This window comes from Chenopodium album, chromosome 7 (genome assembly GCF_948465745.1).
Source record: "Chenopodium album chromosome 7, dcCheAlbu1.1, whole genome shotgun sequence".
Classification (NCBI taxonomy): Eukaryota; Viridiplantae; Streptophyta; class Magnoliopsida; order Caryophyllales; family Amaranthaceae; genus Chenopodium; species Chenopodium album.
This window is the reverse complement of record NC_137840.1, coordinates 71,621,643-71,647,697: the sequence shown is the minus strand read 5'-3', so window position 1 is coordinate 71,647,697 and position 26,055 is coordinate 71,621,643. Positions and strand designations below refer to the sequence as shown.

Sequence of the window (26,055 nt, the reverse complement as noted above, 5' to 3'; positions counted from 1 at the left end):
GGTTAATTAATAAATCACAAAGTCCAAAAATTAAAATAAAATAAAATACAGTACTTAGTTTTTTTATGTTGCAAAAATACAGTACTTAGTCATAGCCGTATTAATGCGTATGTTATTGATGAGGTAATGAAATCACAACTCATGTTTTTAGCTAGTACGAGTAGCTACTAGTAATATACTAGTAGTTGCAAATATGTTACGGTACCACTTACACCATAAATAACTGTAAATTTATATTTTTATTGTTTGTCGTTATTTTCCATTATTATATCTAGATGAAACAAAAATTGAAATTTAATTTAACCTTCCTTAAGGAATATTATCAGTAATATTCTTATATTAGGTGAAACTTATTAGCGTCACTTCTGAGAGATGTAACACTAGTACCGAGTACAATAATACGAAGTAGTACAAAATCTTATCAGCTTGAGGAGTTGAGGGGCTTGAGGCACACTTTTGCATAACTTATCTTTATTACGATTAAAAAGTAGGTTGTATTACATCCGTTACATATTATTTGTAACGATTAAATATTTTTCCTCTCTACTTATTATGTCAAATCGTTGCAAACAATATGTAACGGAGATAGTATATAATTTAATACATTTAAATAGGGGGTGAGATCGAGTTATAAGGAGAAAATTTTAGTGAGCCATGAGATTAAAATAAGGATTATAGTACAATACAACATTTAACTAAAAAAATTACTCCGTAACATTCTAATTATAATATGTATTGTGAAATTTTCATTTTTAGACAAAAACACACGTAAATCAGTGTAATTAGTGTTTATATTTTTATAAAATCCTAAATTTATACGGATTTCTAGTGTACATTTAATGCTTATATGTAGCACTAAGGGTTACAAATAACATTTTCCTTGTTAATGTTTTAATGTTGTGATTATAATATGGGTAATGCTATACATAACCCTTAGGGCTATATATAAGCATTGAATTTACTCTTGGAAAATGTATAAAGTTAGGAATTCATGACAAAAACACGCGCAAATCGGTGTAATTAGTGTGTTTTTGTCATGATTTTCTTAATTTAAACAATTTTCAAGAGTAAATTAAATGCTTATATGTAGCCCTTAGGGCTATAATATTCAAATGGGGGTAGGTTAGTGTTTTTAGCATTATAGCACCAATTGCACAATATTTTAGACTTGATAATCAGCTAATAAGTAATTTGAGGGGAAGACTCCTCAGTTTCATCAGTCAACTATTGAATGTGTATTTTATCACATACTTATCAGAGTAGTTATCACATCTTTATATTATAAGAGCAACTGGTTATCTTCAACTAAGCTATCACCAATTAAACAATATAAGTTCCGTAACAGTAAAAATTCAAGAGAAGACTCAAACCTATTTTACTTCTAAAGACTTGGTCAAATTATAGATCTATATTGACTTTGACAGAAATTTTTGAATCATATTTTTCTTTTTCAATGTTTATGAGCACACAACAATACTTCGTACATATCAATTACAAATAGGGATGGAAAGATTTGATCCCGTGACAAATCGTACATATGTTGTAAGGAGGGTAGGTGTATATTGCATAGCAATATCTTTGAATGGAGATTTTTCTTAAAATCAATGTTCTTTGATATAAAATTTTGTAAAAAAAAAAAAAAAAGTAAACAAAATAATCAGATTTCCCGTGTTTTGTTTAGTCATGGTCAGCATATTATGAAATCTGCATAAAAAAGATTGATAATAGCTTCTACTTGTATAATCTTTGACTAGATAGTCATTTATTGCGTGATCGCGTTTGTCTCGTCCTTATCAATTTACAGTCTTAAATGCAACAAACGCTTCAAAATCCCATACATATAGTGTATACATCAGACCTAGCTAATTGCTTTCTGAATGAGGTGCTGAGGTTTTACGGAGTGGGATACATTATTAGCAAAACGAAAACAAACAATTTCCTCTCCAATCCTCAGCAATTACAGTTTTCATAAGTTTAATTTCCTAGCTTCCACGATAAGTTGAGAACCCGAAAGGAGCTAACAGCAGTGGCACGTGAAAATGCTCAAACTTTTGTGACTCTGTGATCTGAAACACTATAGAGACAAAAGGGAAAAACCCTGAGGGGTTGTACTTGCCTGTGTTGAAGCTAATCCTGTATGTACCAGGATTTACTGCATCAACAATGTTCATTAACGGGTTACTTCTACCATCATTATCTGTCTTACCAGATCCCACTAGAGTCCAGCCACTTGGATCTGACCCGGGAAATGAAGGGCGAGGCTCTGGACCCCTCCATGCCTCTAACTGTACTTCAATCCCTGCCCCGGGATGACCACCTGCCATATCGAGGACATGGGTTGTGATGGGTGGCCGGTTCCTCTTAGGAGCTTGAGATTTTTTCTCTCCGGAAGAATCAGATGCAGAGATGAGATGAGAATTGATCATACTCAGGCGATCTTCTACATGTTCAATAATGGCACACAAATAAGCATCAAGGATTTGTAGTTTTGTACTATTAACAGCTTATTGCCTAAGCAGAGAGCAACTTGTATACGACTAAAAATCAGGACAAGAGTACTCTACACAGCATGAATGATATAACTTGGGCCATGCCCAGGAAAATGTAGTGAAGTTTGACACTTGCAGAAGAAAGACAGTTTGGATTAAAAAGTACATTGTTGGATTAATAAGTGTTGCGAAGGATATTATAAATTAAAGAACAATGTAGGATCAATACACAAATATTCATATATTCATAGGTTGCGAAAATAAATTTACTCCAATTTTTTTTGTAATTGAGCAAGTAGCAGCATGTACACAAGCGACTTTTAATTATTCCTGCTCTTAACTCACAAAGAAGCTAAACAGGTCATCTTATCCCACAACAAATCAGCACTAAAAAGTGATTCCCTTGAAAATACAGGCATACCCTTGAAAATACAGGCATATGAGGGTATATTGAAATTATAATTAATAAATGGTTAGATTAACCATTACTGGAAGTCATGAACTTCTAACCTGCAAAGTAGTTTTGGATTTTTTCTTCAAGCCACTTAGTCTTAAATGCTCAAAGCAGCTCAAAATTTAGCTTGACACAGTATTTCTTATTTATCTCAAGTCTTTGGTATTTAGATTACTTCCTTAATTAATCTTAGTTGTGTCAAGACGTGTTGGTGTATTTGTTTGAAGGCTCCTCAGAGACTTCTGCCACATGGGCTTAAGCCTACCATAAAACAGCTACAAGTTGACTATCAAAGCATTTCTAATAAAACATTACCATTAGCTTTTGTGGTGACAGACGCAGGTTGATATTCAGTGGCTGGATCAGTGCTTGATTTTGCCGAGAAGAGTTTGGCAAGACGCAGTTCTGTAATTTTCATTTGTTCCTGAGCTGCTATTTCAAGCTCCACTACAGGCCTGTTTGAGTAGCGTCTCTGCAATCAGTAAACAAGAGTCATCAACACCAAATTAATGACTAACATTTGCCACTCTAAAAGAAGGAAGAATGCTGCCACAGTAGACTTAAACAAGCTTAACATTTATTCAGAAACTTTGCCCCACTTTCAGAACAACCAATGTTTTATTTTGCAGATGAAACTACATTTCTTGTACTTCATGTAGACACAACTTCCAGAAAAATAAATGCTCATTAAAAACATCAGCCATAACCCTGTCAGACACTTATCTCTAACAAGGATATGAATTCTTAGCCAACAGTTTGTAATTCACCCAGAAACCACAATTAGCTAGATCCACATTGTAGAGAAAAACTATGAATTTGCTCTTGCCAGCTAGTTTCTCTTCTCTACCATACTCTTTGATTATCCATTCTTTAGGAAGTTTGAGACAAAAGATTGACTGGAACCGGCAAACAAGTAAATCTAGAATGTATATCTGTATACGTAATATACTACGTACAAAAAATCTTTTATAATAAGGACTATATTTGAGAATGCCATGTCCCTGCACGTGTCCAATTCCAGGACAAGGTCCCAGTATCCAAGGTTTAGGACCTCAGCATGTCTTTTTGATTATGTACGTAGATCCGTCTCTTGTATGGCCATACCCATGACCAAGTAATATAGTGTTCAAAAATTAATTTCTAATTTCCATACAAATGATACAATTCACGTCTGAATTGAACATTGATAGTCCGGTAATCCCAACTCTAAAAGATATACCATATAACATATTTACAGCCTAGGTGTTGTAGCAAAAGTAAACCTCACTTCAAGGACAAGAAAACTTCCATACTTATGGTGAATTTGGCAAGCAACCCCACAAAGAACATTTCCCCCCCAACCCCACAAAGAACATTTCTATTTATTCACCAATATGGCTATATCCATATCATCAAAGATTCAAAGGTGTTGTTGTTCCTTATTCTTATTAAAGTATTCATAGACATGCAGATCTGTAGAATTCGTTACGTGATGTGCCATTGCTATGCAAAAATATGAGGTATGAAGCTTGGGGAAATATGAAGTAAAATTGTTTCAGCAAGATGTTAACAAGTTTAAAATATTTAACACCTCACCTTCAATTCAGCTAGAATTTCTGCAGTACTTCTCCCGGATGCACAAATAAGAAAGACAAATCCAAATTTTTGCTTATACCGGGCATTCCACTCAGTCAGTTCCTGCACAACACAGGTACGGAAACAATGATTAAACCTATGCTTCACTCATGTAGTCTATGTATTTGACATGTTCACAGCTTCAGTAAAGACAAGGACCATAATTTGGAAAGTAGAAATTTGACTGAATATAGATATGTAGTACATATGACCAATTATATAGTCAATTTTCATGCTAAACTGCCCTACTAAATCCCAGTATGCAAGTATGAGTCATAAGCTAAGATCACTAATTCACTATGTTTTGTCAATGCAAAACACTGTCAATAATATACTCCGTACAAATTAATACATACGAACCAGTAATGTAGTGGAAGTAGCTGATTTCATAGCAGTTGATTGCTCTCCCTTGCTCCACCTACAGAGTAAGATTTTCAAAGTAAAATTACTAGCGGAATTATAATACATTAAATAAAACAAAGTGGAAACGAAAGTGTAAAAAGATCATGCCAAATTGATCTTGTAATCATGCCAACCATTCATAATCTTGCTCAATGAGTTAGGATATAAGCAATATAAACCCCATCAAGCCCTTCACTTTGAAGGCCTATCTCAAACACACAAGAAAACAACAACTAACTTATGAATGATTTGATCCCGCAATCAAACCTTTCAGATATAAAACTAACTTATGAATGATTTGATCCTGCAATCCATGTGAAAAATTTCCGGCTCATCTACCAGATAAGCATTCCAAACACATAGCATAAAGATTATGTTTTTAAATAAATTGACATTTATCAATTTTTCTGAATAATAGTATAAATACAACTATATAGACCATATAATCAATCCTTTCTACTAATTTATCAATTTCATCACAAAATTGTCACTTGATTTGCATAAAAGTTCATCCTCATTCCTTCAATCCTCATCAATCCTAATTAACAAGTCTACTGATCAAACAATATATTTGATTACAACATCATAATCATCTAAAAATAAACAAATCAGCAAGAACCCAGAAAAAAGCTAATCTGAATAATCAAAGAGAGAGAGAAAAAAGACTCAACTGGGCAAAAGTCTCACCAACATGTGAAGAAGAAGGAGATTGGCCAATCTGAGGATGAGCTAAGAAAGCTTCAAGCCACCCATAAACATCAACCTGCAAATAATTTAAAATTAACCAAAAAATCAAGCAAAATTGGTTAAAATTAGAAGAAATTGAGAAAATTTGAGACCTGATTAAACCAGATGTTAGTAGCAGATTCAACAGCATGATGAAGATTGGAAAAAGGGGATAAAGCCGCCATATGTTTGGCGAACTTAGTACTACCACAACATGCCAATAGTTCATCTTCATTCACTACCCATTTTGCTGATGACTCCATTTTTGTTATACTATACTATTTCTCTCACTCTCTCTTCACTTGTTTTAATTTTTTTTTTTCTATTTGTTGCAAAAAGCTGGTTACACCCGGCACGGTGTCAAAGTCTGTCACGATCCGAAATTAATTAAAAAAAATCGATTCAGATTTTAATTCGCATAGGCATAAATGCATAATACTCCGTAAGAAATTTTTGTACTAGGTTTAAATAAACACTCATTTTTGTTGAAATTAAAAATAACCATTTATATTTTACAAAACTGTAGGTTTTACCACCTCGACCTATACTCCGTCCATTTCCCGAGCATGTGCTTCACAATTTCATTATGAAAAACTCTAATTTCCGATTCAACTCAAATTGAATGAATCAAAGAACGATTACATCATTAAATTTCTAAGTGTAGTCATAATATAAAACAACTTTTATAAAAACAAAAAACAGCCGTTATGTAGGGCCCATGCTCGGAAAATTGGTCGGAGTATATGTCAGGTGGTAAAACCTACATGTTTTGTAAAATATAAGTGGTTAATCCCGGTTATTTTTAATTTCAAAAAAAAAAATAGTTATTTCAATACATGTACATTTTGGAGCGGTGAGAGTGAGGTATAGCTCAAGTGGTTAAAGCTTCCCTCCCGATTCTAAGAGATTCTGGGATTGATTCTTACCCCCACCCTTTGTGGCTCTCTAAACACCAAAAAAAAAAAAAACATTTTGGAGCGGTAATTTACAAAAAAAAAATAAAAAAAATAAAAAATAAAATCGCATAATAATTTACGAGTATTTGAAATAGACCCGACCCAATCAGGATTCAGGACAGATTATAGATCTATGCACATGGGCATAATAGTCATTTCTGGTTTAGTCAGTATTCACCTCGCTTCCATTTCCACGGTTTTTTCCTACCTCAGTCTCTCCCTCCATTTTTTTTTTTGCTCTTCTAAATCCATTCTTGTTCTTCCGCCATTGTTGAAGGTATTTCTCCTTCTTAGTTCTTCATCCCATTCTCCTATTAGGCCCGCTTCAGTTGTGCCAATGACACCTTCAAATTTTACACATTTGTTGCAAATTTTTGGTGTTGAAATTTAGGGTTTTGGCTGTTTTTTTTTTTTTTTTAATTTTTTTTTTATTTTTATGATTTGGTATGAATAATTGTTTTGGGAACTTGTTTATTGTTTAATTAGTGCATTGAAAATTGAAAATTTGGGTAAATAACAATCTTTTCTCCTTTCTTCAATTGCTGCAAATTATGTATGAAAATAAAGATAAAAACCAAAACTTACAGTAAAGATTCAAGTTTTTAATACAAAATGACAAAAATTGCGATTGATGAAATTCGAGTATCACTTACCTTATTAACAATGGACTCCTTTTTGGAGGATTAGCTTTGTACTCAATGAGTCAATGTTTAAGAGTAGGGAGGAGGGTAATAAACGAATATTTTGGGGAATTTTTATTTGAGAGTGACTCTGCAATTTAATTCTTGTCCTTGAAATGCATATGGAGAAGAATAGAAGATGAATTTTTTAAAAAAATTTGGAGCATTAGCATCTCCAATGGTTTACAAAAGGGAGTTGCTTGCAAATTAATTAAAATTGCAACCATGTAGTTTACCATTGGAATAGAAAAATTGTTGTAGATGGATCAAGTAACCCTGCTCAAATAAGCTGCTTTAATTAGTGCATTGCATATTTGCATTGTTTCATTCAATTCTTGTTCAACCCTGAATTTCTGTGACAAATTCCTGCTGTATCCAATCTGTGACTCTGACAGGATTTAAAGCTCGAAGAGTCGATTTTGTTTGATAGGATGGTCAATAGTAATTGGGATATCATCCATATCCCGGCAAAGTCACCTTTCTTACCCACCCAACAATCTACAGGTTTGTTTTCCCTCTTGATTACCCGCCTTCTTTTGATATTTAATAAGGATTAAGGAAGGAGTAATAATGGTCAAGAGTCCTATGCTTGGTTCGCTTTGAGTTTGAGAACTTAATGTCTCATAGATTGTGGAATTTATACTTAGTTTTATTTTGTTGTTGCTTCTCCTGCAGTTTCTATTTTTTTCTTAGTCTATTGATTGTGCATTTTTGTACTATTTTGTTACCCAGTTGATGTCTTTGCATCAGATATAGATCCAAAACTTGCCAACACTTTAGTCAGGTATACTATGATTCTTCGTCTTTCTTATTATTATAACGAGGAGAATTTTTATCCAATCTTATGTGTGGACACCAAATTTTCATAATTTATAGTTGGTACTTCCTGTGACTTGTACAGTTCTATCTCAAAATCAATCTGAGTGAATTTCCATTCCTATATATTTCCTCTCAAATTCCATGCTACTATTTCAATGTGTAGGAAATTGAATAAAATTGCCCCATTGGAGAATCTTCGACATGTGAAACGAGTGCGTAAGAGTTGTAAAGATGGTAGGTTTTCTTGTTGTTTTCCACTCTTGCTTGCTTTTTACATTTGGGTGTTTGTTTCTTCAAACCAGAGTTCTGTGAATCTTTGACGAGGTTTTCCATTATTTTGTGGACTGTATTTTAACCATGTGGCTTTTGAAATATAGGGTATGTGAGAAAAAAAAAATACTATTTTACTTGTAATCGTATGATGGAAGGGGATATCAGCATAACATCTAGCTGTTATCATACCAACTGTAGCTCATTCCTATGTTCTGGTTTATCTTCAAATTTCTGTTGTGAGACTTCGGATGAACAAATTTTTTATTATGAATCATAAATTTATGCTCTCTTGTTATGTGTCAGCTAAAAGATGCACTCATAGGTTAACCTAATTACGTAGTATATGAACTTAGTGGAAAATAACTCATACTTTTCCAGTTTGCCTTCTTAATGATGTTGATTTTTGTGGAAGCATTATTGCTGAAAGATCTATTGTGTAGAGAGAAAGGAAAAAAGAAAGAAAATAGCTTCCTCCATCATAAGTGATGGGGTTGTTCATCCCAAGTCCCACATGAAAGGAGTAAGGAGGTGAATAGCTCCTTATAAGTGAGTGCACACTCCATTAGTATGAGGCCTTTTGGGAAGGTGCCCTAAAACAAATCCATGCGGGCTAGGCCCAAAGCAGACAATATCGTACTAATATGGAGTAGAGTGTGTGTGCAACCCGTCAAGGTGGGTGACCCGGGCCCAACAATAGGTATTGATTGGGTTAGGTTGGGCTGGCAAGGTCAGGTGTGAAGCATCAATACAAAGGGGGAGGAGAGGTACTTTAGTTGGAGGAATTATAATCAACTAGTTATAAGATAGGTAGTTTGTTAAAGGAAAAGCTCTCTAATTCTTTTTATAGAGCATATTAAATAGAGAAGATCGTGTGTTTCAAAAAAAAAAGAGAAGATTGTGTTGAATATTATGCAGACTTTTAGTTAGCTTAGAGCTAAATGGGAGAATATTAAGCTTCTCAGATGCTTCAATATACTTTATGTTTTTTAATCTCCAGCTGTCCAGCTTTGTAAATCATAATTACCTTCTTTTCTTTTTTTCTTTTTTTTCTGCCATCAATGGTGTCTAAGCTTAGTTAATTCTTAGCAGTTAGCAACGGGGTTAGGGGTTAGCAACAGATTGGAGTCAATTCTTTTTACATTAATTTACTTAAGTACTAGTGTAGTCATAATATATACTCTTAAGCACTGTTTGAATAAAGAACCCAATCTCCTCCAATTGCCATTATCTAGGCATTATGCTTATTTGGTCTTTTTTATGTTACGACAGGGGAAACTCAATTGTCCGTGATTTTATGTCTAACTGGTGAGGATGGAACCGAGCTGGGTTGCATGCCCATGGACTTGCGAGAGCTGACCAATTGTTACCAGTTGAGTCCCTTTGTTACTCAAGTGGGTAATAAAATTATCACTCCATTTCTCCATAGTAGTTAGTTTGAAGAATAAGCTTATTAATTATTAACAAAATTACTGTTTACTTTGGTGGTATAATCTTTGGTGACGATCTTAGAAGAAAAATGGTTTGTTAACATCAATTTAGCCGAAGTAGGAGATGAAGTTTGAAAAATAATAAAAATTGTCAGAAATTATGCATCAAGCCAGCTTATTATATCTATTTAGTCAATGGTACATATTGCTTCAGCCAATCTAGGAGGATGCCCTCTTATTCCACATGGTTAGCTTATTTATCAAAATACCAGGAATGTTGAGTTTTTTTTTTTTTTTTTTTTTTTTTTTTAAAAAAAATAAATTATTATTATTATTATTATTATAAAGATTTCTCTAATGCTTTGCTATAACTTTATTACGGAGTAATTGCTTAAGTGTTACGCGTGAAAGTTATGATAGTTAAAGAAAACTTTAAGTAGTGAAAAAGCCCTAATAAAAAAATATTGGAGCAATTTTTTCTCACTGGCTTTGGGAATTTGCCTAAAAGTTGATTAATTTGCTCATAAATAGCTTAGAGTATAACACCAATTAATTTCACCAAGCCTCTTCATTAATGCCCCCTATGTCCCTCATTAAAGACCCCAAATCTCTTGGGCACAGGTTTTTAGGTGAGGAATTTTAGTGGAGCATTGTTTAAGAAAAAGAAGGTAGTGAGATAGGGGTTTTTGATAATTAAAAGTGAATTGACTAAGAACTAATGGATGATGGACTCTTCGCTAAATGAGAAATGGACTAGTTAATGGGACAAGACTTTTAGGAGGAATGGGGTCTTCATTAAGGAACAAATGGAGTAGGGAATACAAACTTACTATACCAGCTGGTCAGCCAAACCAACTGAATCAACCATTAGTTGATTACCTAACATATATGTCCTGAGAATGCAGATAATTTTAGGTTACTGGTTACTCTGTGTCATCCTTCAACACTTAGATATTCTCCGTCCTAGCTATCTGGTTCACGTCTACCACGTTAAAGGTGCATGAAGACCATTGTTCCCTCCTCCTATCTGGTTATCCTTTTGTTGGGCTGGCTGGGGGAGTGGAGTAGGGGTGGTGACCTTGGGGTGTGTATGCAAGCATTGAAATTTTCTTTGCTCTGGTATTGCTACCATGTTGCAATCTAAGTTGGGAGAGTTTTGCAGTTTCATTTTTTTTTCCTTGAATTTGTAGGTTTGCAAATATGCTGCGACAACTAAAGAAGAGTGGGAAGAACAATGCAAATTATGGCCCACATCATTTCATCCTCCAACATAGTAAGATGCCAGACATCCTTATCAAGTGCCTGAATTTTTTTTTTAAAAAAGCTTGTACTTTATAAGTTTAATTTCTGTTATCCAGTCCCTTTGTAATTCACTTACTTGCTTTTGTCATCCACAATACAGCAACATTGAGGGCATCACTGACTTTAGTGAAGAAAACTCAACTAGAATATTTAACTACATGAATTTTGCACTTAAGTTGGCAAAATCTGCTGGCAATCAGGTACGGTTACTTCCCAGATAAATCAACTGAGCTCTTATTTCTTGAAGAACGTTGGTTTTAGTGGCTGAAACTGCTGAAACTTCAGCACTCTTAATTGAAATTTGTTAACCTTTCTTACATAAACCTAGGCATATTGACGTATGCCAATTTGTTGTTTGCATTTTCTTGAGTTAGTACTTAAAAATCAGAAAAATATTCGTACGTTAACATTACCTGTCCAATCAGCAACTTCTAGCTTTTAGGTGACTAGCTCAGTTTTGTCATCCTTTTCCCAGATTGATACCCTTCTGTGTGAAAAACCATCTTGCAATATACTTTAGCAGTGAAGTGCTATGTAATGAGAAAACATATGCATACCTTATCACTCCTAGTTTCAATTTCTACAGTTTCAACTAAATAAATGGATTCAGATTAATATTAAATGATTATTAGATATTAGCTCAAGAAATTGTAAGGTTATCATGATGGTGCAATCTTGTGGCAGGAAGGTAAAATATATCATTATATCTCCAAGGGTTGGATTGTTTGTGTCTGAAGGCTGCAGATGCTGTATAATGTTGTTTTGTAACTATGAACCATTATTTTTGTACAAGGCAGTTTGTCAATGCTGCGGTTATTGTGGATCCATCCTCAAATCAAGTAATTACTAGTGCTTGTGATGAAATCTCTTCATGGAACATGCGTCTTGATGGCCATGAAGCACAGTCCCTAGATGTGGATGAAGCCTCAACATCTCATACTTATGCTAATGGATCATCATCATTGAATGGATCTTTTAATGTTTCCAAAACATCATGCAGCAGCATTTCTTGTTTGAACCCATGGCAGTGGACACAGCAAAATCTGTCGTCATCAAGGTCTTGCTTTTGGCACCCCTTGCGACATGCTGCTATGGTAGCCATTGAATATTCTGCAGCAAGGGATAGACGTTTGTTCCCAACTATAGGAGAAGCTAATGAGGAATCTGTTCAGTTGAGTCCTAATGTGACTTCGGCTGTAGGATTGCCAGTCAAGCGACAGAAGACTAATTTAGCAAATGTGAGTTATTATATTTTTGTTTACTATCGAGTTAATCTCAAACAATATTTTTCGGTGCAGTGCTCAGTAGACTTGCCTGACATGAATTTGATTGCATGTTATGTGATTGTTCTATTTACGAATCAGTTATGAGAGAATTGCTGTCTTTCTTTAATCTGAAACATTCTGTATATCAGGTGAAGAGTGGTGTTGATGTTCCAGCTGATGGTTTTCTTTCCAAATCAGAAAGACCTTACCTGTGTACAGGTTATGATATATATCTTGCTTGGGAGCCATGTGCAATGTAAGTCCTACAAAACTATCTTCTTAAATAACCTTTTTTGAGAAGAGAATGTAGAAGGGGTAGGGGATTGTTTATATGTAAAGTAATCAAAATTTTTATCATCATATCCACGAGAACTTTTGGTTTGATGTGTGATTTATTTAAGTCTGGCAATTTTATATAATTACATGATTTTGTCGCATTAGACCTTTTGATGCATCTGTTTTGATCTTGAAAAATTTATTGATCCTGTTATATAAGCCTATGTGAGGAAAGATTTTCAAACCATAATTTCCTTGATTGAATAATGTGTTGGCAGAAAAGAAATAAGGTAGGGAATTAGGATTTAGGAAAAGGGTACATGCATATTTAGTTATGACATGGACTGAACCATTGAATTTCAGGTGTGCCATGGCTCTTGTTCATCAAAGAATAAGGCGTATATTCTATGCTTTTCCAAATCCAAATGCGGGTGCTTTGGGCACTGTATACAGACTACAGGGTGAGAAAAGTTTGAATCATCACTATGCAGTTTTCCGAGTTATACTGCATGATAAAGATCTGCCAGTTTTGGAGGATCAACAACAGTAGAGAGATGCTGAGAAAAAAAAGGAAATACCTGCATCTGAGATTGATCATTAGACAAATAGACATTGTCATCCAGCTTAACGTCCTTAGGTATGCTCCATTCAATGCCATCATCTAACAGCTCTTTCTCATAGGGAGGGATGAGGAAAATGGTGATCATACATATATAATACTTCTGTTCGGTTATCATTTAACAGATTGTTGTATTTTAGACTTTTCGGGAACTGTTTTTTTTATATGGATTATAGAATTGGCTCTTAGTAATTTGATTTGTGTCAGCTCCCTCACTTGGGATGGTTAGAGTTTAATCTATACAGAGATTTTATTGGGGAGAAACACCATTTCTAAGATCTTTATATGATTATCATTTTTATACTGTAAAGGTAGAAATGGTGGTAGTTGTTAAGATTAGACAACAAAATTTTAATTGTGACCTACTTTTTTTTTTTTTTTTTTTTTTTTTCCCCCTTAAGGAGAGATAGCATGATATTACTATTACCAAAATGTTCAAATCCGAAAATAAAACAGTAAACATGTTGAAGCCTACACATCAGTCTCAAATAAACGTTACAACTCCTTGCTTTATTTTGGCAGAACTTAAATGAAAGAAGCTCATATTTTTTTTACTCTAGCTAAGCAGGCATCTTTTGGTCTTCTATGGGGCAAGAACTGCACCTGGCACTCGGGATTGCTCCTCTCCAACCTGCATCACAATTTTGCCACAAAATTTTAAGCCCAGTGCATGATTCCAAGTGAAAAAAAACTTCAAAACTATTTTAAATTACCTGTAAGCAAGGAGAAAATGGTGGAGAAAAATTGAAATTTCGAGTTTGGCGAGATCGTTCCCAGGACACAGTCTGCTCCCAGCACCAAAAGGAAGGAAAGTCCCTACTTTTGGAACAACGTCCTACAACATAAACGTAGTATTTAGTTTTTGTACGTTAAGTCTTTGTTATGAGAAGAGATTTAGTTTAACTTACATCCCATCTGGAGGGATTGAACTTCATAGGCTCGGGCCAAACTTTGGGATCTAAATGGCAAGTCCTAAACCATATCAACACTTTCCATCCTTTAGGGATAGTATAACCTGTAGAACTTTCTTTTTGTTAGCTTACTTTTTTTTTTTTTTACTATATACAAGTTAAATGTGTTTGAATATGTATCTAACCATTTATCATGCAGTCTGATATTGCCTCACGAAAGACTACGAATGTGAATGTCAACCACCTGAGTGTTTCATCTACAACCTTAATTTCATAGAAGAAATGGTTAGGTCAGCGAAGAATGCAAACTCAAAGATAAGGTGGGATGTGAGGAGAAAGCTAGTACTTAGTACTTTTCTTATTTTTTTTTTACAAGAGTACTTAGTACTTACCTGAGACAAATAAGGAATTTTTCAGGTTTCTTTCAGAGTCAGTCCTTTCTGTCCTGCTGGTCTGTTCTTTATAATATCTTCCTGCTCTGCCTGAAATCCGACGATTTGGTGATGCATAGAATTGTGAGTGTTATCTAAGTAGTTAAGTTTAGACGTGGAAAAACTGACTCATATTTGATTAATCATAGGATGAAGTGCACGATTTGAAGTGTTTTAGTACCTTGGCTTTCTGAAAAATTTCAGGATTCTGCTGTAATAAGACAGTAGCCCACATAATGGTATGAGCAGATGATTCATGTCCTGCATTTAAATACATGATCAAAAGATCTATAATCTCTTATTCATCACTCAATTTTCTCCCATTTTCATCTCTAACTTCAAATAATTCATCCATCATATCTCTCTTGGCTTTGACAGCAACACCGTCTCTCTTCACTGCCCTTCGTTCATCTATTATTGCTTGTAACACTGCCATGAGATTCTTCCGAGCCTAGTGAAAATTTTCATCCATGATCATATATACATTAGATAGAAAGAAATTGATGACTAAAGCAAGCATATTGAAATGTTGCAAACACAAACAAATTTTCCAATAATACCTTAAGTGCACTATGGTATGCAAATCCAGGGATATTAATTGCCATGGCGCGAAGGCCATGGTTAAGTGTTGTGTACTCCTTTTCTAAAGCCTCCAAGATAGACTCGCTCTCTGAACTCAGAAAGATGTACGTGATGATACGAAAAGTTAACTTTCGAAGTTGATTAAGAAACTCGATTTCTCCCATTTTGCTCAACTTATCCAAAGTAGTTTTTGAGATTTCTTCTATGTACTCTATGTAGTTTGATAGTGCTGCATGTCCATTTAAAGGAGCAGCAGTTAATTTCCTAAGACGCTTGTGATCTTCGGAGGGGATAACAATGAAGGAATTCCGACCGATCAACTCCTCAGTTGACATTGGCCAGCCAGGCTTGAAATGTTCATCATCAATCAAGACTTTTCTGCATATATCAGGTGTAGTCACAATTATGCTTGGACTCCCAAACATGAAGGCTTTGTAAATTCCTGTTTTGCCAAATCTGCACATCCAAACATACAATTAAATGTTAAATGTATAAGTAAAATAAATTAAAATGATCTTAAATTATCAACTTTTTTTTTTGACACAATAAATTATCAACTTAACCACAGTATTCTTTCAAAAAAAAAAAAAAACTTAACCACTGTATGAGCAAATTTCAATCATGAGGGAAGACTCCCTTAACCTTTGTATATTTTTCTTTGAAAAATAAATAAATTAAGTCAGCAAATTCGAGTAATTCCTTTTGCATCCATAGAGTTAGAGCTGGCAACCCTGACCCATCACGTGACTCGAAAATTGATCCAAAACCCGAAATATACCTGACCCGACCCAAAAGTGGAGTTGACCCTATACCCAAAATGACCCGACACGATTGTGCACAACTCGAAGTTGACTCGGCCTAAAATTGACCCGATATGATTTTAACCTGAATTGTTGTACCTGAACAAACCTGATATCCGAAATATTCTAAACTAAATTAACAAATACCCGAATTAAAAATGTCTGGTGCCAAAAATGACTAAAATCCTCAATTAATTGAACTCACAAACCAAATTGAATTATTGATTTGAGCTTAATCCACATTAACAACACAAAATGAACGATCCGATTTTAACATGAACACACTTGACCCAAAAGTAATCCAACCCAAGCTGGCCGAAACTTGAATTGACCAGACCCGAACCAACCCAAGCACAGCCCGAATGTTACCTAACTTGAAATTGACTTGACCGTATCCGACCCAAATAACCCGTTGCTACGTCTAAATAGAGTCACCAATGGCCGGTCTAGGTTCCTGTGAGCCCATAAAAACGAAAATCAAAGTCATAAGTGGGCCACTGGGCTGGTCCACCCACCTTCTTGACTTCTACCTCTTATATAAACTTTTTTTTTTTAACAATCAATTTTTTTTTTTCCAATTTGCAAAGATTTGTATTAACAAAAATATTTAAAAAGAAAAAAGAAACAAAAAAAAAAAAAAACCGACCAACTAAACATTGATCATTAGCTTTCAAAAAAAAAACATTGATTATTAAACAATTACTAAAATTTGTTGAGTAAATAGGTTGTCTTCTAAAATTAAATGTACCATGTGCATTAACACAAATACAGTACTACAATTTTACAAATTTTCTTTATTAACACAAAATTATAGAGAGTTGAGCGTACACAAACAAGATAATCTAGCCTAGTTTGATATGAATTTTTTTTCTCTAATATGGCATGATTAATTTCAATCAAATAAGAATAAGTAATAAATTGCTTAAATAAGTAAACTGACAAGAGAATAGATAAATAGTAACCTGACGAAAAAGGTGTTGACAAAAGAGTCTGGATTAGAGGACTTAAAAGCTGCCAGAAAAGAGCACATATTACCTATAAAAGGCAAGCCAAAGTCACCCGGTGGCAAACTATACCTCTTATCCCCAAGTTTTGATTCATGCACCCAACCATGAAACCTGATGATAAGTAAAACCTTTCATCGCCATTTGGTTCGAGTAAGTACGTATTGAAAGAAATTAAAGGAACACTTGATTCTTGCTTAGAAATCCATAAGATTTTTATCTTTTCCCTGTTTTATTTTTATATATACGGTAGCTTTTTTAGGGTTACGGGCACCGTTTTCTCCTCACATTCTCTATCATATTCTTCTTCTCTTAAACTCTTATCTCACAAATCTTTCACAATTCCTCCTTCAAGTGTTCCTAGACATCAATACTTTACCCAAACCTCTATCGACGGTCTACGGCGTGAAAAGGTTGATGATAAACTCTGAGGGTTCGTTTCAATCTAAACTCAATTTAATTTGTTTTAGTAAATTTTGATTTATATATTTTATTAAATTTTAAAAATCGTTTATTCATGATATAGTTGCATTGTAAGGTTTCACAATCGAAGTAACTAGATTTAATTATTGTTTCATTTAATTTATTCTACGAGTTATGTTCTTGCCTAGCATCATGTTTAGGGAACTAATAATTATTATTAGTATCATATTTAGGTGTTGTATTAATCTTGTTAGTACCATGCTTAGGATTTTGTTAATAATTATTTAGTATCATGTTTATGATGTTTTTAATTCGTTCTCTAATTACTATAGCATTAGCATTGGTTAGCTTCCAATTTCATTATGCACTCTTATTAAATTTATTTAATTTATTCTATTGCTTTGGTCACCTATATTGCATGTTTAATTGGGAATATGCAATTAAAAAACACGCCTATAAGATAATTTGGACAACCGGTTTAGGTTCCTATTAAATTAAATAAAACATATCGAATTGAATTTAGATTGAAACCCCTTAGAGTTTTTTTATCAACCTTTCACGCCGTGGACCGCCAATAGAGCTTCGTGTGAAGCATTGATGTCTAGGAACACTTCAACGAGGAATTTTAAAAGGTTTAGAAGGATTTATGGAAGATTAAGCAAATAACAGTATTAGAGTGAAGGTGAGCAAAAAACAATGTCCGTAAACTTTGAAAGACTACGGTATTTACAGGAATAAAACGGGGAAAAGATAGAAATTGTATTTCCAAAACCACCAAACCACCGCGCCACATTAGCCACTATTGTGTCATGACATTTCTGTTGCTAAGCGACAAAGTTTGTCACGTCGCAACTTTTTAGCGAGCCGCGGCAAAATTCTTGTTTTGCGGTTTTTATTTTTATCACAACTTTTGATTCTAAACTTGAATTAAGGCAAATAATATATCGTTGGAAAAATCATGTCAATATCTTTTCTGGATAAAAAAATATGGCCAAAATAGTGTAAGGATGTTGGTTTTGGATAGAGTTTGGTATTTCGATCATATCTTTTTCTTTATATCTCAGAATTGTGCTTATGATATATCTCAATTTAAAAAAAAAAATATTTAAGGGTTGTAACCATGTAAGATTTGGATAACAATTATGAGGCACAAAAATCAGATTTGCACTACAAGAAAACAGCAAAATTGCGACGGAAAAAGTTCGTCGTAACATATGTCAATTCCGTCGTAAAGTAGGGTTACGACGGAATTTCGTCGTAAATGGTCGTCGAAAAACCCTTCGTAGGAAAATGGCCATATTGCGACGGAATTTCTGTCGTAAACCTACTTTACGACGGAAATAATATCGTCGGACTTGAAATTGGCCTTTATTGAAGATCCGTCGCAAGCTTCCGACGGAAACATTTCCGTCGCAACTTTTAATTTACGACGGAATTTTCTGTCGTAATTTATAATTTACGACGGAATTTTCTGTCGTAATTTATAATTTACGACGGAAAAAAGCCTCGCAAAATATAATTTACGACGGAAAATCCGTCGCAAACTATATATTTACGAAATGTATATTTTGCGACGGAATTTTCCGTCGTAAATTATATTTTGCGACAGAAAATTCCGTCGCAAACCATATATTGCCGACAGAATTTTCCGTCGCAAATTATAAATTACGACAGAAAATTCCATCGTAAATATATAGTTTGCGACAGATTTTCCGTCGTAAATTAGAAAAATAGCCCAAAACAAATTTCTGTAATTTTCTGCATTTTCAAACCTGAATTTTTTTAATGATAAATCGACAAAAAAAAAAAACTAAATATTGAGTCCTGAAATTTTTGTTTTAAAAAAATTAATTACCGACCTACGAAATTATATTTATGTACATATATATATAATAATTATGTCCTAGTACAAAAGATAGTCCACATTTTGGTATCTATACCAAACAAAAGCTAGGTTAGAGTGATTCTATGCTAGACTAAAGCTAAGCTACGCAATCGCCTGGAAACCCTGGCCTGCTCCACCACTACCCGGGTCGTCCCTAGGGTCTCGATGCTGAGGATGAATGGTGGAACATGAGTCGTTGTTGGTGAGACGACTCATCATCTCATCCATACTCTCCTTGTATCTCCTCTCCATTTCAGCCATTCGGGCTTCCATTTGAGTTTGGAGAGCTTGCACCCTGTGTTCCATCTGGTCTTGCATTTGAGAAATGACAGACGACGTGTATTGCTGTGAAGAACGGGAACCTCGACCCATCTGTTTGCCATAGTAGAGCTCTGCACTTTGGCCAAGTCCCTTCACACGCCCCTTCTTATTGCGCCCACCCACCGACTCCCAGTACAACTCATTGGGACTCTTCTGAATCCCCCGACTCCTTGTTTCTTCAAGTTTCTTCTGGTAGGTCTCCTACAAAATATTGAAGATAATAAAAAATATTGTTAAAAAAACAACCAACAATATAAGGTAAGGTTTCTTTCTTCTAACATTCCAATATCACATACTTTTAGGTGCCTAAGGATAGAAATAAAGAGAAATAAGCACATAAGTCAATTTTCGACCCTAACTCATCCAAAATCATCCAAATTTGGCCTATATGGCTAAAACCATGCCTATTTTCTAAGTTTTCAAGAAAATGGGCTCGTTCTTTCTTCTAACATTCCAATATCACATACTTATAGGTGCGTAAGGATAGAAATTAAGAGAAATAAGCACATATGTCAATTTTCGACCCTAACTCATCCAAAATCATCCAAATTTGGCCTATATGGCTAAAACCATGCCTATTTTCTATGTTTTCAAGCAAATGTAAGGTTTCTTTCTTCTAACATTCCAATATCAATTTCTTTTAGGTGCCTAAGGATAGAAATTAAGAGAAATAAGCACATATGTCAAATATCGACCCTAACTCATCCAAAATCATCCAAATTTGGCCTATATGGCTAAAACCATGCCTATTTTCTATGTTTTCAAGCAAATGGACTCGTTCTTTCTTCTAATATTCCAATATCACATACTTTTAGGTGCCTAAGGATAGAAATAAAGAGAAATAAGCACATATGTCAATTTTCGACCCTAACTCATCCAAAATCATCCAAATTTGGCCTATATGGCTAAAACCATGCCTATTTTCTATGTTTTCAAGCAAATGGACTCGTTCTTTCTTCTAACATTCCAATATCACATACTTTTAGGTGCCTAAGGATAGAAATTAAGAGAAATAAGCACATATGTCAATTTTCGACCCTAACTCATCCAAAATAATCCAAAATCATCCAAATTTGGGCAATATGGCTAAAACCATGCCTATTTTCTATGTTTTCAAGCAAATGTAAGGTTTCTTTCTTCTAACATTCCAATATCAATTGCTTTTAGGTGCCTAAGGATAGAAATTAAGAGAAATAAGCACATATGTCAAATATCGACCCTAACTCATCCAAAATCATCCAAATTTGGCCTATATGGCTAAAACCATGCCTATTTTCTATGTTTTCAAGCAAATGGACTCGTTCTTTCTTCTAACATTCCAATATCACATACTTTTAAGTTCCTAAGGATAGAAATTAAGAGAAATAAGCACATATGTCAATTTTCGACCCTAACTCATCCAAAATCATCCAAATTTGAGCAATATGGCTAAAACCATGCCTATTTTCTATGTTTTCAAGAAAATGGACTCGTTCTTTCTTCTAAAATTCCAATATTACATACTTTTAGGTGCCTAAGGATAGAAATTAAGAGAAATAAGCACATATGTCAATTTTCGACCCTAACTCATCCAAAATCATCCAAATTTGGGCAATATGGCTAAAACCATGCCTATTTTCTATGTTTTCAAGCAAATGGACTCGTTCTTTCTTCTAACATTCCAATATCACATACTTTTAAGTGCCTAAGGATAGAAATTAAGATAAATAAGCATATATGTCAATTTTCGACCCTAACTCATCCAAAATCATCCAAATTTGGCCTATATGGCTAAAACCATGCCTATTTTCTATGTTTTCAACCAAATGTAAGGTTTCTTTCTTCTAACATTCCAATATCAATTGCTTTTAGGTGCCTAAGGATAGAAATTAAGAGAAATAAGCACATATGTCAATTTTCGACCCTAACTCATCCAAAATCATCCAAATTTGGGCTATATGGCTAAAACCATGCCTGTTTTCTATGTTTTCAACCAAATGTAAGGTTTCTTTCTTCTAACATTCCAATATCACATACTTTTAGGTGCATAAGGATAGAAATTAAGAGAAATAAGCACATATGTCAATTTTCGACCCTAACTCATCCAAAATCATCCAAATAAGCATATAATGAGTTCTACTTTGCTAATTTGCCATATATCAACTCATATAATAAGTGTTTACCGCAATCCTTTTTGCTTTGTTGTTGGCAGCCACTTGGCCTTTTCCAGGCACTTCCTTGAAGTGTCTCTTCAAGAAAAGATCATGGGCATTTGGTAATTGGCCTTGGTTTTTTGCAGCCTTTATATATACATGCAGAAAATCAATGAAAACATATTAGCCCACCAAAATTCATTAATAGACAAATGAATTAATTGTTACTGGACATATTGTAGGAACCTTACCATCCTTTTAGCATGTTGTACAGATGACATTGAACCTTGAAAGTGGGTCGGTTCAACGACATTTTCCATGGATCTGCCTCTTCGGTTCTTCTTGTTTTGTTCCGACCGCTTCTTATATTCTGGATCGGTGGCAACAATTCGCATCATGGCTTCGTGGACATCCTTATTAAGCCATCTTGGTCTGCGACCATTCAGCCTGTGTGTGATGTTGTAGAACGTGTCACGTAGGCGATTTGCAAACTTTTCTTCGAAAGTGTCCTTCATTTGGTTGTTTAACTCAGGTGCCCACTTGAATTTTTTCTGCAAATCAAGAAAATGTCTTTATTACAAAATTCAACTCCATCAATATAATTTATAAAACATGTATTATGTTAGGTTAAAGTTATCATACGTTGAACAAGTTCCAAAAGTGCTCTCTCGAATCTCCATCAACCTCTCCATAATTCCTCCAAGGCTCAACATAGTAGCCGGTTAGCGAGTCGGAGAGCACATTCTTCACTGGGATATCATCAAACCTATAATAAAGGATAGACATTCATGTAAGTAGATAATCAACAAAAAGTGAACAAAACATGGTTAAAGTAATACAAATTCACTTTATCAAAGTAAATACGAATTTAAGGATATTTCATTATACAAATACATACGCACCAAAGTGTGGAAGGGTCCAACTCTAGCAAGTCATTAGGATGCGGGTCCTGTAGCTCCTGTTCCTGTTGCTCCTGTTTCCCTTGTACATGCCTAGGAATCTGTCTCCGATTAACGATTTCTTGAGAGGCCCCCAAATCATGTGCCTCCTCTTCCTCCATTGACTCATCCTCGTCAACACGTACAACCTGAGATTTCCCCTTAGTCTTTCTCCTCTTGGACGTTTCTCCTTTATTTCCTCCTCCCATGATGACCACCTGAAAAAGTTGTTAGTACCATGATTGCACATTGTAAATTCATAAATTAGATCCATAAGACATTAAAATAATAAAATGAGACCAAAAATGTAATGCAATATTACAAGTCCGAGTAGTCATTAAAAACTAAACATTCGAAGACAATAGTTAAAGGAGTAACTACATATTCTCCTCTTCATTACTCTTATCACTACTACCACTATCATTATCACTATCATTATTACTATCACTAGTGTCATCTAAAAATACATCGATGTCCTCTTCTTCGTCACTGTCACTGGAGCCAATGCTTTCTTCTTCTTCTTCATCGCTTGAGATAATAAAGCCATCGTCATCATCATCATCACTATCAAGTTCATAGTCTGGAATGTCATTTGGTGGACAAAGCGTTGCATGTACTTGTGGTGAAGGACCCTGCAAAAACTCTAAATCCACCGGAGCATCAATCACCGACCTTGCTTGAGTTCTAAATACAGCCCACCATTGAACCCGATCACGTTTAAGGCTAGGGTAAGATGCATAATACACTTGAGACACTTGGTAAGATAAGACAAATGGATCATACTTGGGATACTTCTTAGTATGATTTACTTCGACAAGCTTGTATTGTTCATGAATGTTCATTCCTTTACCACAATCCATCCAACTACAACTAAACAAAATAGTCTTGTACTCTTTTTCGGGACCGGTGTAGACAAGTTCAATTATGTCGTTTAAAATGCCAAAGTACTCTCCACCGTCCTCACTTAAGACACACACCCCGTAATTCATCGTAGATTTGTGTTTGCCATAGGACTCTGTGTGGAAATTAAAGCCACCGACAAATATCTGGTTCCAAGTTCGAACACGCTTGAAAGGCCTCATAGACAATGCTCGCAACACATCGGAACTTGGTTTTTGTTCTCTCACCTATAACCGTTACGAATACAAGCGTCACACTAATTGAAATGAAATATATTATATTATATTATCACAAATTAATCGATATGCAATGTTCGAAAAGTATTATCACCTTGTGATGAAACCAATCAGGGAATTCACTTTCACATTTCTCCATGACATCTTCTCGACGCAAATAAGTTCGAGTACTAAGAATGTAGTCCTCAAACTGCCTAATAGATTAATGACACATGGTTAATCATTGCAGCAATTATATTAAATTTAAGGGATTTTCAAAAGTTTATCCTAAAAAAATATACCTTTCGTATTCACCAAGAATGCCGGTATTTCTTAAAACGAACAAATGAGCACGTTCGAGTTCCTTGTCATCTAAATACCGAGTTTTACCCAAATTTGACACACGACCCTTATCCACCGTGAACAACTCTGGGATTTCATCGTTGTCAGCCGGGGATTCCACATCAGCATTCACATTTCGACCTAGATCTCGTGTTTTTGTGTCAACTAAGGGCTGAAAGTAATTGGAGCAGAAGTTTGATATCTCTTCAGTGAGATAAGCGTTGCATATGGAACCTTCAACATGAGCCTTATTACCAATTTTTCGTTTCAGGTGATTGAGGAACCTGTAATTATGTTTATGTAGCCGTAGAAGTATAAGTAACGAAAATCAATGAAAGAGATGAAAGTAAGAGTTGAGAAAGGACCTTTGATTTACCTTTCGAAAGGATACATCCACCGATATTGAACAGGTCCACATAACTTGCCCTCATATGGAAAATGAATTGGTAAATGCTCCATGGAGTTGAAGAAAGATGGGGGGAAAACCTTCTCAAGCTTGCACAGGATCTCAGCTATGTTTTTTTCCAATCGCTCCATGTCGCTAACTGTAATTGTGTAGCAACATAAATCGCGAAAGAATTGGCTTATCTCTGTAATTGCATTCCATATATGGGTAGGGAGCAATTCTCTCAAAGCAGTGGCAACAACCTCTCCACGAACACGTGACAATCATGACTTTTCATTCCATGTAACTTACCTGATTGCAAATCAACGCATCGGCTCAAATTGGAAGCGTAACCATCAGGAAACCGCAGCTGTTTGACCCACTCACACAAAACCTTTCTCTGAGCCTTGTCAAGAGCAAATGGAGCCTTTGGCATGAATTCTTTTCCTCTATCATCCTCTTGAAGATGTAGCTGGGGCCATTTACAGTATTTAGCAATGTCATTCCGAGCTGATGGCGTGTCACAAGATAGCTTTTTCACGTCCATTATAGTGTGAATCAACTTATAAAAAAAGTTTTTTTCAACGTGCATGACATCTAAGTTGTGACGAACAAGCAGATGTTTCCAATATGGAAGGTCCCATAGAGTGCTTTGCTTGAACCACCCTTTTTTTGCATTCTTGAGACGTTTCAGTGCCTCGGGGCCATCTGTTGCTTTCGGGAGGTTTTTCACACATTCCCAAAGTTCCTCTCCTGACATGATGTGAGGTGGTGAACCTTTTTCGACTTTGTTTTTACAAAATGCATTTTTACTATTTCGAAAAGGATGATTTGTCGGAAGGAATTGACGATGGCAATCAAACCAAGAAACCTTACCACCATTTTCGAGCCAAAATGCTTTGTTTTTCTCCATGCAATATGGACAAGCCTTCTTACCGGCTGTGGTCCAACCAGATAACATACCTTAAGCCAGGAAGTCACTAACGGTCCATAGGATGGCTGCTCGAAGATTGAAATTTTGTTTTCTCGAAATATCGTAAGTATTTGCCCCAACTTCCCACAACTGTTTCAACTCGTGTATGAGCGGTTGCATGTAAACATCCAAGTTGCCCTTAGGGTTTTTAGGACCAGGAACGAGTAACGAAAGAAACATGAACTGTCTTTTCATACACATTGACGGAGGCAAGTTATAAGGGGTCAAAATGACAGGCCAACATGAATACTGTCCCCCAAACTGACCATGTGGAGCAAATCCATCCGTACATAGGCCAAGTCGAACATTACGAGGTTCAGAGGCAAACTCAGGAAAGCAACTATCTAGGTGTTTCCACGCTTCACTATCGCTACGGTGTGCCATTGTGCCTTGAACTCGAGGATTTTTAGCATGCCATGTCATTTCCTCAGAAATGTTTTTAGTTGCAAAAAGCCTTTGCAACCTAGGTGTGATAGGGAAATAAAATAGAACATTCAAAGGCACTAAGCTA

The 26,055-nt window shown here is 35.1% G+C and overlaps 2 protein-coding genes and 1 pseudogene across 3 annotated transcripts; 1 reads left to right on the top strand and 2 right to left on the bottom strand.

Moving 5' to 3' along the window:
* Positions 1 to 1,735: 1,735 nt before the first annotated feature.
* Positions 1,736 to 6,195, bottom strand: LOC145639422 (uric acid degradation bifunctional protein TTL-like). Of its 2 annotated transcripts, none has more exons than XM_081690662.1 (6): positions 5,799 to 6,195; positions 5,631 to 5,722; positions 4,918 to 4,975; positions 4,519 to 4,620; positions 3,259 to 3,415; positions 1,736 to 2,440 (listed from the first exon to the last, which is right to left on the bottom strand). In XM_081690662.1, the coding sequence occupies exons 1-6, from the start codon at positions 5,946 to 5,948 to the stop codon at positions 1,983 to 1,985; spliced, it is 1,017 nt and encodes a 338-aa protein (XP_081546788.1). In that variant the 5' UTR covers positions 5,949 to 6,195; the 3' UTR covers positions 1,736 to 1,982. The 2 variants fall into 2 exon arrangements, with proteins under 2 accessions (XP_081546788.1, XP_081546789.1); XM_081690663.1 differs by having other exon boundaries at positions 1,736 to 2,437; positions 5,799 to 6,194.
* Positions 6,196 to 6,835: 640 nt separating this feature from the next.
* Positions 6,836 to 14,328, top strand: LOC145639421 (tRNA-specific adenosine deaminase TAD3-like). Its single transcript, XM_081690660.1, has 10 exons — positions 6,836 to 6,918; positions 7,717 to 7,825; positions 8,054 to 8,105; positions 8,304 to 8,374; positions 9,683 to 9,804; positions 11,031 to 11,113; positions 11,243 to 11,342; positions 11,940 to 12,380; positions 12,557 to 12,663; positions 13,047 to 14,328. Exons 2-10 carry the CDS (start codon positions 7,753 to 7,755, stop codon positions 13,231 to 13,233), a joined length of 1,236 nt encoding a protein of 411 aa, XP_081546786.1. The 5' UTR covers positions 6,836 to 6,918; positions 7,717 to 7,752; the 3' UTR covers positions 13,234 to 14,328.
* Positions 13,843 to 23,186, bottom strand: LOC145640625 (ent-kaurenoic acid oxidase 1-like; annotated as a pseudogene).
* Positions 23,187 to 26,055: the final 2,869 nt, after the last annotated feature.